Source organism: Porites lutea, chromosome 5, assembly GCF_958299795.1.
Source record: "Porites lutea chromosome 5, jaPorLute2.1, whole genome shotgun sequence".
In the NCBI taxonomy this organism is placed as follows: Eukaryota; Metazoa; Cnidaria; class Anthozoa; order Scleractinia; family Poritidae; genus Porites; species Porites lutea.
Window position 1 is genome coordinate 25598934 of NC_133205.1, and position 13388 is coordinate 25612321.

Consider the following 13388-nt stretch of genomic DNA (forward strand, 5'->3'; position numbering starts at 1 on the left):
TTAATTTGTCGCTGTTTTTACGAAGGTAACTTGTTTTCGACCATTTTGTGGTCAGAAAACTCATGGCGCCTAAGACACGGCGTATTTAAGAATGACGGGTCCAAATAAAAATTCCGCGGCCCAGTTTTAATAGGATCTTTTATGACCCGCATGGCATACTTGTAGTCAAAAGGTCTGAATAAAAAATTTGTTTTAATCAGCTTTGTCCTACTGATAGCAACTTTGGAGTCTTTGAGTCTCCGTTAACTAAATGGAGAATTGAATTCTCAAGGTTATACCTAACTTCGACATGGCGGTTTGTTCACATACTGGTTTGAATTACTTGGCAGAAACCCAGCATGAACGGCAATAATACAACTCGACCGACGACATCTGCTGGTATTTGGGGAATACCTGCAGAACTGAATTTCCATTTATCTCCTGAACTTGCCGCGAAACAGGAAAATAAGATGAGAATTTTTAAAACATCGATCGAGGAAAGTATACTTGTTTTTCAGTAAACTAGGAATTATCTTGAATGAATAATAAAACAGTTATTGGGTTCGTCTATCATATTATCAGAAGGCTTATGACTGAATTATGAATTATTGACTGGGTGATGAGACGAACAACGGAAGATCAGGCGAGAGGCATACGATGGACTCTCTTAACAGCACCTGAAGACCTGGACTTTGCTGATGACTACCAACACGTCCAGGAGAAGACATCTCGCCTGAACATATGCGCTTAGCAGATAGGCCTGACGATCAGCCAGAAGCAAGGAGACATTCCAAGCCCCCCCCCCCCCCCCCACCCCCCACCAGTGCAGGTGAATAGAGAAGATCTACCCACGACTGAGGAGTCTACCCACTTAGGCAGCTCAGGAAACCTCGTTTTTTCTTATGATCATCCATTGATGGGAAAACAACGAAATAATGACAATGCATGGACAAATGAAATAAAAGTGGGAACAAAGATTAAAGAACTTCACGTGATTGGTCGAAAAAACAAAAGCCACCCGCAAGACATGCGCAAATGACTGGAAACCCAGAATGCAATGCGTCAACAGACAAAGACGAGGAGCGAACAGGGAGCGGCGCGTTTACCAAGATGGAGTCAGTGAGGGAAGAAAGTAAGCGTTTTGCTCTTGATAAATTGTTAGTTTTGTGCTGTTGATTGCGTTTTTACATAAATGTTTTACTCTTTCAAGTTTTTGTGTTGTTTAAGTCGAGTTCTGATGTCCTAGAAAGGGTCTTGAGTCGCGTGGATTTGCCCTATTTTTGTCCTACGTTTTCGATGGATCTTCGTTTCTGCGACTCGGTAGCCATCTTTTCCTTCCCCTTCGAACCTTTTTCGTCGACTTTTTCGAAGGTAAAATCGATTTTCATCTACTTGAAATCGTTGTGTTGTTTCCATTGTCCTTTGATCACGCGGTGTGGCCAAAGAAACATCTGTTGTCGTTTCTAGTTTTAGCTTTCTTCCCGGAAGATTAAAAACATTGAATTTTCGCTTCTTCGACAGTCGAAGGCGTTGTACGGGTATTCCTGGTCCCCTTAACCCCCTTTTTGAACCGTAGTGCCTTTCTTCGACAGTAGCTTCCCTCATCTTGTAACGCGTGTCGAAGTCATGAAGGGTTTGTGACTCCTCTCCTTTCAAAGACGGCCGTTTGCCATTTTATACTATTTTTCGAAGGCTTTCTTGTTCGTTTAGACTTCTACCCCCTATAAGTACCCCTTTTGAAACATGGGCACAGCCTCTAAGAAACGGAGTCTGTTGGAACGGAATTCACTGGACTGCGCTTCCTTCGCGTATTCCCACAGCCACGTAAGCTTAAATGGCGGATAATGATTCAGAAAGCGACGAAGAGGTCGATATCCTTTCAAGTGTAGACGAAGGAAGGGGATCAGTGATGTTTGGAGAACATTTTACGAATCATTTTCCACCATCAGCCATTTCTCTTGGCCATATTGGAAGCCTTCATGGATCTATGGGCATTTCCTTCCCAGATCAACAACACGTAGCGAGGTAAATTCTTGTTGCAAATTATCTGTCATCTCACAGGCGCCATATTTTTTTTGGTCTTCGTGATCGAAAACATGCAACGGCTTGTGGTTCTTCCAACCAAGGTTCTGTAACTGGACTACTGATTATCAGTTTTAGTAGAAGGAAGAATCAGTTTTCACATTTGAAATAGGGGCTAAAAATCAAACAATTTAGTGTGGTTTGAAACGACGAACACGTTTTTTTTATTCCTTTCTCTTTGAATGTAAGTGTTGACGTGTCGCGCAGCGAATTTTTAGGGTCTTTTCTGGATAAAAACATTTCTCTTCCCATTAAGAAGATCTGCCCAGATCTCTTTCTCTTTCCTTTTGTATTCCATTCTTTGACAATGATTGAAATACTGAGAGTTCACTTGACTTTTTTCGCTTGAAAATACATGTTGAGACAGCGCCCTATTTGCATCAGGTCGGTCAATTTCGAGCTGTTGATTTTTTTCTTCGTTTTGTCCGATGCATGGCTCCCTTCGCTGGACCCCAATCACAGGTAACCTTAAATTGATTGCTGTTCAACCACTTGTCAGGAGCAATAATGTAGTTATCTCTTTATTGATGTGAGTTTCGCTTTGTCTCTCCCATTTTTTGAAAATTATTTTTTTTACCGCGAGATATCAGCAGAATCAGGTGTGTTTATGGATGTATCGTAAGCTCTGCTTGTTTTGAAATCGACATGCGATGTTGGTTACAACAAATTTCGATGTTCGTTTCTTGTGGGTGATTCCCTGGGAATGGAAGGAGAGGGGAATGTCTCTTCACTGAATCAGTTAAATGTCATCGATGAGTGGAACATAGAACGTGGTCATGAAGTTTGTTATTTATGAAGAGCTTGGTTGTCTTGAAATCAAATTTTAAGTTAAGAATGTATCGAGGAAGGAACCATTACGAGTGGGTGTCACTGCTCTTATTGAGCTTAACTTAACTCTTCGATCTTGCCATCCTTGGTCTACATTTATAAAGAGAGCGTTGCCAATTTATTTACTAGATATAATTTTTTGTCAAAATGTTCCTCTGAAACTAGCTTCATTGTTAAAAAATTCTCTGGCCAGCATTTATGTTAAAATGTTATTACGGTAAAAAATTTGCTTTAGAGTGATTCAGGACATTCTGACAGTTGTGTTGAAGATAAATTTTTTATTGTGAATGAAAAAGGACAAGGACACAAAACTGTAGATGTTTTAAAGATTGCATTTACTTTTAGAAGAGCAAAGTAAAGCAATAACAAGCAGTAAGGTCAGAATTTACTAACTGCTCTAAAATTATCATTTCTAATCTGATGTCAAAAGTGTTACATGCACTGAGAAGTTAAGTGTTCCCTATGGTTCGTGTTGGGCTGAGTTTACCTTCTTAATTAATTTTCTCAGTCTGCCCAGTAAACCTTTCTGTATGAAGGTTTGGGATACACGAAAAAGTGTTTTGAGTTTTGATTCTTAAAGCCAACCTTGCTACAGTAAGACCACCAAAGTCTGGACCCTTTCAATTTAAAAATATGTAAGGAAGAAGTCAAAGCTGAAGCGGAAGATCCATTAGAGGATGTAGAGAAATCCAGAGACCCTGTGGTTTTGACTTTTTTGGAACATTCTGCTGTTAAATTAGGTTGCTCATTTTCATTTTAACATATGAGTATCATAGTGTAGAGTTTTAAAAGGAACAAGTCTTACTTAATTGTTAGTTTCAGAGATTAAGCAAACCTCTGGGCTTGCTACTTTGGGGGCTGTCACTCTTTAGAGTTAATTTTTCTACAGCCGTCATAACTGCAAACTCTTTCTATAGGACAAGGCCAGTACAAAATGTATTTATGGCTCATGTTATCCCATTTTACCCCTGTGAATTGAACTCTGAGGATCCAAGTACAGTTTTCTTGATTACTATTGTAACTTTCTCGCAAAACAATAATTATTTGAAAATCATTCTACTTGCATTAACGAATCTACATCTATTTCACCCTGGTATGCATTGGAACTTAAGTTTCTTTGATTTTATTCTTTTGACTTTTTGACCCTTACAAAGGAAGAGAATCAGTTCTTGAGGGTTCTTTTATCAGGGCCATCTTTACTTTGAAAGGTTCATAACTTGTGAAATTAATTATCGTACATATAATTTTTGACATTTTTGGGTGGTTTTCACTTTGGGAGTCTCTGATTTCAGAACTTACAGTAGCAACTGAAGTTTTGTCAAAATTTTTATGCAACATCTTCAAACAGCAAAAACATAAAAAAGGGTGCTGCTCTCGACTAAGCTAAGGACTTAACTTCTCAATATAGGAACCCTCGCAGCGTTTTTCTTAAGTTTTGTATTGGATAACAAAGACCCAGTTTCCAGTGATGGACATTCAATAATGTCCTAAGTCAGTGTAGAAAGTAGAAGAATTTAGTTTATGCTGGGGCCTGGAAATCATAGTCATAGAAACTGTATGTCCACAATAGTATACCAGTGTATTGTTATTGCTGGCTGTAAGGGTAGTGCAGTGCAGAGTATTAAACACTGTAGCTTTCCTTCGTATTGCACAACAGGCCCATAATTTCGAGAAAATGGCACCACTGTTTAATATCATGATTAAGGCAGCAGAAACTGTGCTTTAGAGTACTGGAGATTGCTTGATCAAATATACCTGAACAGTGGCATATTTATTACTACCTCCCCTCTGGCTCCTCTTCTTTCTTAATTTTTCATTAATTTTTATTTTGAAACAAATTTTGCACAGCAATACATATCATTACATATCTCTTTCCATTTGTTGTGCTTTACAAAGTTTCTTATGATAAAAGGTCAAAACAAGTGTCACCAGATTACAAAAGTAATAGAGACCTTTAAATTTGAGGATGAGAATAACTACGAGTACGAGATTTGATTTAAATTTTTTTGGGGGGGTATTGTCAAAAAATAGTCACTCTGGAATTCTTCATTGAACTTTTTTTCACCAGCCCTGTTATTGTTATTGAAGGAGGTTAAGACCTCTTCTGATCGCAAAATGCTAAAACTTCTAATATTTGATAACTTGTTCCCACCATTATGACACTCCCGCTAAAACTCGTAGAAGAATGACGATGGTTACCACATTTTCCGGCCAAAATGATGCAGCCTCACCCATGAGCAGTACTTACTATTGAGAAAATCTCATTCTCATAGTCGTTCTTGTCTCAGGACCTAAAGCTCTCTAATGATAGAAAAACACACATGATCAGATTGTGCTCTGTGTATTCCATTCATCCTTGGTAGAAGTCCAAACAAATGCTGCAATAGCAACCTGGCCCCAGTTGTTCAAAAGGTGGATAATGCTATCCACTGGATTTGTCCAGTTGATGGTGAGCAATCAGTTTTCCTAATACTTAATTATCTACTGGATAGTGTTTATCTGGTGTCTAGTACTATCCAATGTTTGAACAATAATATTGGGGCCCGGAGATAGGATTGTGGGCTCCTTTGGTCTCTGGCAATAAAACCTGAGGGTTGGGGTACCATATGATACAAGTACAAGGAGGGGTGCATATGAGAGGAAATGCTCAAGACGTTATTGTTAGACTAAATTAATGTATCTTCCTCCAAGGAAGTCCAACTCAAGCTGCAACCCAGCAGATGAACTTCTTTCTCTGCAAGAGTGCCAGTGTCTTTGCTACCATGATTTTTGTATTCATTGTCACCGGCCATATAAGTCCTTTTAAAGTTCAAAAATGCGGGGTTTGTATGCATGTTGAAAGCCCTTGAAAAGCTTTGCAGTACAGGTGTCAGGTTTTGGTCCTTGATAAGTCCTTGATTTTTTTTTATCAAAGAACATCAGAATTAGCATTTTTATTTAAAATGTTGTAAGTTTTAAGGTAGAAAGAGCAAATGCAGACAAAATAAAATGCTTATGAAGGTAAAACAGTCATTTTTTTTATTCCCAGCACTCTCTGGGATCTTGATCTCTCTCACTCTCGCTCTCAAATGTCATTGATTTGCTAATTTCAACTCCAAAAGTCTTTGCACCTTTTTGTCACTAACATGACTCTGCTGGGTGCAAAACATAGTGGTAGTTATCGCTATATCTGACCCTGCTCTTTTGATGGTACAAGTTTCTGTTACTATTGATTATTTAAGGAAGTTTTCTGATGTAGCTTGGAAATTGCAACAAAATGTTATAAATTAAAATGACTGTTCACTCTCAGTAAAATAATGAAGAGACCTTGACACATAGTGGCTCTTTATATTTTTTTTGTCAATTCCACATACATGCAGGGACACTATTGGGGTATAGAATGGTACCTTTGAAAAACTTGGGTGTTGGAAAATTTTTGAAATCTCAGAAGCACATTTCAGTGGTGGGTCTTGAAGTCTCATTTATTGGGTGATTTTGAGTCTCAGTCTCAAATTTTTTCTTCGGTGGCTGGTTTCACAGTCTCGGATTGGTCATTTTACCGTGTGGTACAACTTATTAAACTAAGCTGATAGATTAAGATAGTAAAACAAGACAAAGCAGTATATTGGTGGGCTTCTGCTAGCTTCCATTGGTGTTCTCAGTCATTTTATTTAGCTTTACAGTTGAATCTCTCTACAACAGCCACCTTGGGGACAGAAGAAAGTGACCATTGTAGAGAGGTTTTAAACAGGATTCAATCTATGGATTTTTGTCCATCAGGACGAAAAATGGTGGCTGTTAGTGGAGGTTCGAAATTTTCTGCACTTAAAGTCTCAGGTTCAGATTTTTTAGAAGTGAAGTCTTGGCTAGGCTTGGAATTTTTAATAATGCTTGAGTCTCGGTCTGGAATTTTGAAACCATTTACCCTTCTATACCCCTAACTGTTGTGCCTCCTTGAGTTTCTGGGTCCTGGGGCCCGTTTCTCGAAAGTCCTGGTAACTTTTCTGGCCCGAAATCAAATATTCAAATCGAAATATAAAGAATAAGAGCGCTGCTCCTGGCTAGCAAACTACTCCATTTTGTTTCATTAACTGATAGTTTTATCGTGTTAGATGCAAAATTATTAAAACCTCGATCTTTAATGTAAACGGAGACAGCTTACCGGGCCCGTTAATTATTGGGACTTTCAAGAAACAGGTTCCTGGACTAGAATCTCCTGCAGTGTCAAAAGGCTTTGCAAATCTGTTGTTGTTGTTGTTTTTTGTTAAGAGGGAGTGGGGAGTAGCAGATCATTATTTTTGTTATTCATTTCTCCTCTCTCCTCTTGATTTTTTCTTTCATTTTACTTTTTGTATCATGGCATTCCCAGCTTTGTTTAGTGATGTAAATGACAGACAGACAGTACAAACATAGAACCACTTGAAGCTCTCTTTTCCATTAGCTTTCTAACCATTAAATCATCGCAGTCTGTTTAACTTGTTCTCTTCGGTCTGACTCTGTACAAGATTTCAATGTTTTTCCCTCTGATTATGCTGCAACAGTATTATTCGAAACCAAACTGGTATATCGAGTCACATAGTTACAGAACCTTCAGGTTGCATCTTTGGAATCAAACTGTTTAACTTCCTGCAAGTGGAAGCTTACACTCTAATCACGTTATATTATTATGTAATAAAAGCATAGGACACAGGGATAGAGTCAAAAGTTTTTTGACACGCAAGACATTTTCTTGCTGCTGTTGCCAAAATCCAAAAAAAAAAACGTGTACCCCTCACCCCGCCCTCAAGGACACAAACTGTTCTACATCACTTACTGTGAATCCTCCAATCTGCATGGCCTCCAAATTCATTGTGCCTGAGCTTTTTCACGTTTCCATGTAGTTCATTGTGGAGAGTTGATACCATAAACTTAGCTAAATTAAATAAGCCCCCCCCCCCCTCACCCACCCCATCTTGAACAAGCTGCCCTCTCTATTAAGCTCCCCTCATATGTGCTTGACATAACTATTATTAACATAAATCTCCCTGGGGACTTTAAAGACGATTTGCAGTTTGACTACTGAAGAAGTTATGGGTTCCTGGATTTATTTATACTTAGCCACCCTAATGAAGTATGTTGTTTAACTGTACCAGTTCACAAATTTTGCCCCCTTGAAAGGTGTGTCAAGCACCCCTGTCATTTTTATAGGGGAGCTCTCCCTCCCCTCTAGGGAAAGAGTGCTGCCCCAGTTTTAAGGACATTTAATGTCATTTAGGAGTTGTTTCTCTGGGTTGATCTGATGGTGATCGTGTGTGATTAGGTACATGTACAGCTGCATGATAGAATGGCACAGACCCTGTCCCCGAGGGAAGGCCAGCAAACAGCTAGTCAACATCAAAATTGGAAAAGTCAAAACCAGTACAAATTTCCCTGAAATGTTCTTTTTTGCCAAAACTGCTGTTGGTTTCCAGATACATACTTGAAATTGTGAATAAGGAATCTCCCTAGTCGTTCAGACCTTATGAAAAATTTTATGTATTAAAAATGCCAATGAGCTCAGCCAAAATGGTTGAACAGCCCGGAGTAATAAAACCTCCTGCATGCAGATATAGCTGTACTTCACCATTCTATTATCTGGTCCCACTGCCCTGGGTACAGTGGAGTGTTAACTCCCTGTAATGGATTATACAGGGAGGGTCCACTCAATAGAGGTACCTTTTTAGGCCTCAGGTATATTAAAGGGTAGGGATTTTACTAGTTGCAGTATTACAAAAGGGTAGGGAAATCAGAGTCTTTCAGTCTGCAAAGACCTAAAGTACAGGTCATTGCTTCATCGATATATTACCAAACCACGCAGATTCCCCCTCGATCTAATAGACCATTTTGATAAGAGATTAGGGGTAGGAGACACTTTTAATGCTTTTCATTTATCTGTATCATGGTCACCTGTGGAAAAGTGACCTGTATTTTAGACCCACCACTCCAAAAGAACAAATTTTTGTGATCATGAATTTTACTTTCTTTGAATACCATTTTTGATAGACAGGAGAGTGAGTCTGGGTCTGAAGGCTCCGGCAGCAGTCAGTCAGATTCCGAATCTGATGACAATGACAATGGTCAACCAGTTCAGATGCAGCAGAGATATCAGGTGCCGCGATTGTCGCATTTCAACCCAGCTCCATCCATGCAGATGTCATCTCCCCCAGGATACCCACAACACAGCTTCAATAACAATCCAACTACGCCAACAAAGAAAACTAAATTTGATGAAAGGGTAGGTGTATGTGTGGTGTATAGCTAGGTACGACATGGAGCAAAAGCGGATGCAAAGATACCAGGACTGATGACCACTTGACACAACTGTGCGAATTACCGTAAAATTCCGAAAATAAGCCCCGGGGCTTATATTTTTCAAAGGCCCTTTTTGAGGGGCTTATATTCGGAGGGGCTTATCTATGGAGGGAAATTTGCGTTTCAAAACCTTATAGCTGGGAATAAATCTACCAGTTTTGCTTTGTTTTACTATATATTTGAGGGAAATTTTCCAAGTACAAGCCCCCAGGGGGCTTATATTTGGAGGGGCGATTTAATGGAGGTTTTTTTTTTTGCGCTACTGGTTTGGGGGGGCTTATATTTGGAGGGGCTCATACAGGGAGGGGCTTATTTTCGGAATTTTACGGTAACTAAATAATTTTAACAGTAAGGAAATGAGGCCACAAAATTCAAACATGTAAACAAGTCTTTTTGAAACAGTGAATACTTCAGTAACACTGCAGAATAACAATAAAATCTTATCAATAAAATTATTTTTGAGTTATATGTTTGAAAAAATAGCTCATATGTCAGTGGTGTTGAGCATATGTATCTTTGTGGCTTTGTGGCTTTGTATGTTCGGATGTCTGTTGCAGGAGCCAATAAGGTTGATTTAATTTAGGATTAAAGCAGTAGATTGCTAATACTGTTTTCACTGAAGCATTCAAAATAGCTCATGCACATGCATGTAAAACGTGCCTATGTTTTGAAGAAAGGTATGGTTGTAAAGCAATCTGATTTTTTTATGCAAAAGTTCCTTTAATTCTCTGTACCACCAAAGATCCTTCTTTGATATTACAGTGTAGACAGTAACTTATTTCAGAGTGCGAAACCTAAAACCCTTTTGCAGAAAGATGTTATTGTTTCAGTAAAGTGCTCATTAGTTTTTATAAATATACTGTCAAACTAATCAAAAGGTTTCATTAAAATTATAGAAGTCATTTCACAGGATTTCATCCACTCACTCATGTGTTATACTTTGTAATTACATCTCACACATTATTATGAAAAGTTTTGTTACTGAATGATTGTTACAAACTGTTTTTTAAGTAGTTTTGGGAAGAGGATCCTGAAACTTATGGCGTTAGACGATCTGGAAGGTCAAGAAAGGAACCAGAAAGATTTAATGTAATACAAGAGGTAATGCTCCAGAGCAATATTATTATGATAACAGGGGAGTTAAATATTTTTGAATTGGTGATTATTGCTTTTTGATCCACACAGGGGAATTTTGTAGCATCCATTTGTAGACTTGAGTAAAAAATATATAAAATATTTGTTTATTCCTGCTGTTGTGCAGTATCTCATAATTTTTTGTAGAGATAATAATTACAAGAAAACCTTTACAGAAAAAATTGTCAAATTGTTTGTTCCATAAATAATCAAATAATAAAATTCCAAATTCTAAACTTATATATAAGCATGTAAGTTTTGATCATGAAGCTAAAGAGTCTTTCAAAGCTGTTATCACTTAATTCTTTTTAAGGGATCAGACAGTGAAGATGGTGAGAAGCCTGCTGGCGGAATACAAAGGAAGAACAAAAAGGTTGTCAAAGGAAGACAGGCCAGGAGGATTTCATCAGCAAGGTTAATGTGGTCATAGTTTGCAGGGTTGTTATTAAGAGCCGGGGGCCGGGGATTTTCCCCGGCTAATAAGAGAGTGGCCCTCGGCTACTTTTATTGGAAAATAGAACAAAAATAGAACCAAAAGAAATCCCTAGCCATTTGATTCCCCGCCTACTTGTTGTATTTACCTGGCAACTTGAAATTTTAGTGACAACCCTGGTTTGTATACATCAGTAAATAAAGCTTTGTGACTGCTAGAGAGGAGTTTGTGTGTGAGAATTTCTGTGAATACAAAGTAGTTTTGCACCGAAAAGGAGAAGGACCTAGCTAGTTTGGCAGGTAGGAACAAGGTTTTGCCAGTTTGGTGTCCAGCTATCCACTGGATGCATGCCCAATTTTGGGGAAAAAATTGACTTCTTTTATATCTCAGTGTATGAACTGCTAGCTTGAGACTTCAGATGTATGACTACTTGGAATTTCCTGGCTAAAACTAGCTTGTGCAAAAGGTTACCATCAAATTAATTATGAAAAAATTTATTGGGTCTGCCCCTTTATTCCTGCTGCCACACCTGCTTCCAACTTTCCTTTGACCCTTCCACTCCCACCAGTGTAAAACAACAAGAATTGGTTCACTACTGTATGAGAACTTACTGTGAAGGTTCTTATCTTTGATTATGCTACTTTTATTTAGTGAGGACTGGTCTGCAGTAGATGGCCATGAGAGTGAAAGTGATAGCAGTGATAATTACACCCCTGAACATGAGGTGCGGAACAGACCCCGGCCAGTGCCACGCCCAAATGCTAGAGTACCACCAGTTGTACCAAAACAAAAGGATCCTGCCCCACGCAAGAAACCTCTAGCCCCCTCCCCACAGAAAACACCTAGCAGGGTGAAGAAGTTGGAGAGTGAAGAATCTGATGATGATGACGAAAGTGATGAGGATGATGATGATGATGATGAGAACAGTAGGAATTCTGTTAGAAGGGCAGCAGTCAACATTTCAAGGTACAGTGTAGATGTTTATTTACATGTATCTTCTTTGTTCTATGTCAAGCTTACTGTAGGTAAGCATTGAAGACTGAACAGCGTGCAAAGAAAGTAGTGTCCGATAGCCCGGGGCTAGTGGATTTTGCTATCGGGCTAGTGAAATCTGTTTTTAACGTGCCCGACGGGCAAGTGATGTTCTTTGAGGAATTCGAATAACAGAAGAAGTGTGAAATCAATTCTGCTTGACGAAAAGTTTTTGGGGCTAGTTGAAATGACGTCTGGGCTAGTAAATGCTAGTTTCAGCTTGCCCAAATGGCAAGCTGTAAAAATGATTTTCTTTGCACCCTGCCTGAATCACCTTTCACCTTGTACAATCTTCAAGTGTTTTTCAGGTTTTAAAGTATTCAATTTACAGCTTGCATGGGAAAGATAAATTAATGTGAAATTTGTGGCTCTTGACTTTGGCAGAGGAATAGTCTGGGTAGTGGAAGGGAGCAGGTTCATTATCCCTGGGCCCAGAGAATTATTCTTAGAGTCTTAAAATAACTTAAGATGCTGCCTTTGCCCTGCAAATGGCATAAATGTCCTTTATGTAGCATGGATGACCATGTGTAAATGGCCATGGTGTAAAACAGCTGGTGTCCTCAATATTTTTATTAAATTTGTACTTGCTATGTATACATACACACAGATAAAAAGTGTCTTTTTATTTTTCATCTACTGCTCTGTTGGTAGCTGTTGGCTACAGTGTGTACCTTCTGGATACAGAGTACATGATTGCTCTTTTATCTTAACACAGTTATAAAGAGGATAGTGAAGATGCAACAGACTCAGATGAACTCATAGAACAAAATCACGACGCTGCTGGAGAGTATGTGGAAGATGACAGAGAGTGTATTGAGAGGGTTTTGTATAGCCGCATTGGTCGACCAGGAGAAGTGGGAGCTGTTACTACGATCTATGCACCAGACTATGAAGAAATGTTGAAGCGCAGTGAGCCTTTGCCTGGAGAACCAAGTGAAGTACAATATCTGATCAAGTGGAAGGGATGGTCTCATCTCCATAACACATGGGAGACAGAAAAAGGTCTCACTGAGCAAAATGTAAAGGGAATGAAAAAGCTGAGTAACTTGATGAAAAGGGAGGAGGATATAGCAACATGGTAAGTATTAGAGTTAAGGTACGAGGCTAAAATAAACAAATAAATCAAGCAAAAAGTATATACATATAGCAAAATAAAATCACACAAAAAGTCATACTTTCTGTTTTTGGTGGCAATATTTATTTTCTTTGTTTAGTCACACAAATTAGTTGCATACTCGAAACATCTCTACGTTTTTCAATTGTTTTGTAAAACGTAGAATCCCTTGACTTGAAATTAAATATCTTGTACGACTTTTTGTGTGATTTTATTTTACTATATGTATATACTACTATATGTATGTCAATACTTGTTGTGGCAATAAAAAAGGTATTAAAAAAATAAATAGATAAATAAAAAAATAATAATAATAAAAAAGTATTAAAGTTAACCTTTCCATTCCATTATTGGTGAGAAGGTTCCATCTGAATGGTCACAATGAAGGATTTTGTCCATAGACTTAAAAATTAGCAACCCCTTACAAGCCTCTATTGTTCAGTCTAGGAATGAAGAAAAATTTATTATAATTATAAC

At 38.4% G+C, this 13388-nt stretch overlaps 1 protein-coding gene across 2 annotated transcripts in view; it reads left to right on the top strand.

Annotated features, from left to right (window-relative positions):
• The first annotated feature begins 1016 nt into the window (after window positions 1–1016).
• The window catches only part of LOC140938585 (chromodomain-helicase-DNA-binding protein 1-like), a 36410-nt gene continuing 24038 nt past the window's right edge, over window positions 1017–13388 (top strand). The window contains exons 1-7 of one of the 2 annotated variants that reach the window (XM_073388078.1): window positions 1027–1111; window positions 1800–2004; window positions 8890–9121; window positions 10213–10299; window positions 10646–10746; window positions 11417–11731; window positions 12513–12875. In XM_073388078.1, coding sequence (XP_073244179.1) covers window positions 1814–2004; window positions 8890–9121; window positions 10213–10299; window positions 10646–10746; window positions 11417–11731; window positions 12513–12875 — 1289 coding nt within the window. In that variant the 5' untranslated portion in view covers window positions 1027–1111; window positions 1800–1813. Of the gene's footprint in view, window positions 1112–1799; window positions 2005–8889; window positions 9122–10212; window positions 10300–10645; window positions 10747–11416; window positions 11732–12512; window positions 12876–13388 lie in introns of both variants that reach the window. The other variant, XM_073388079.1, reaches the window with a different exon arrangement.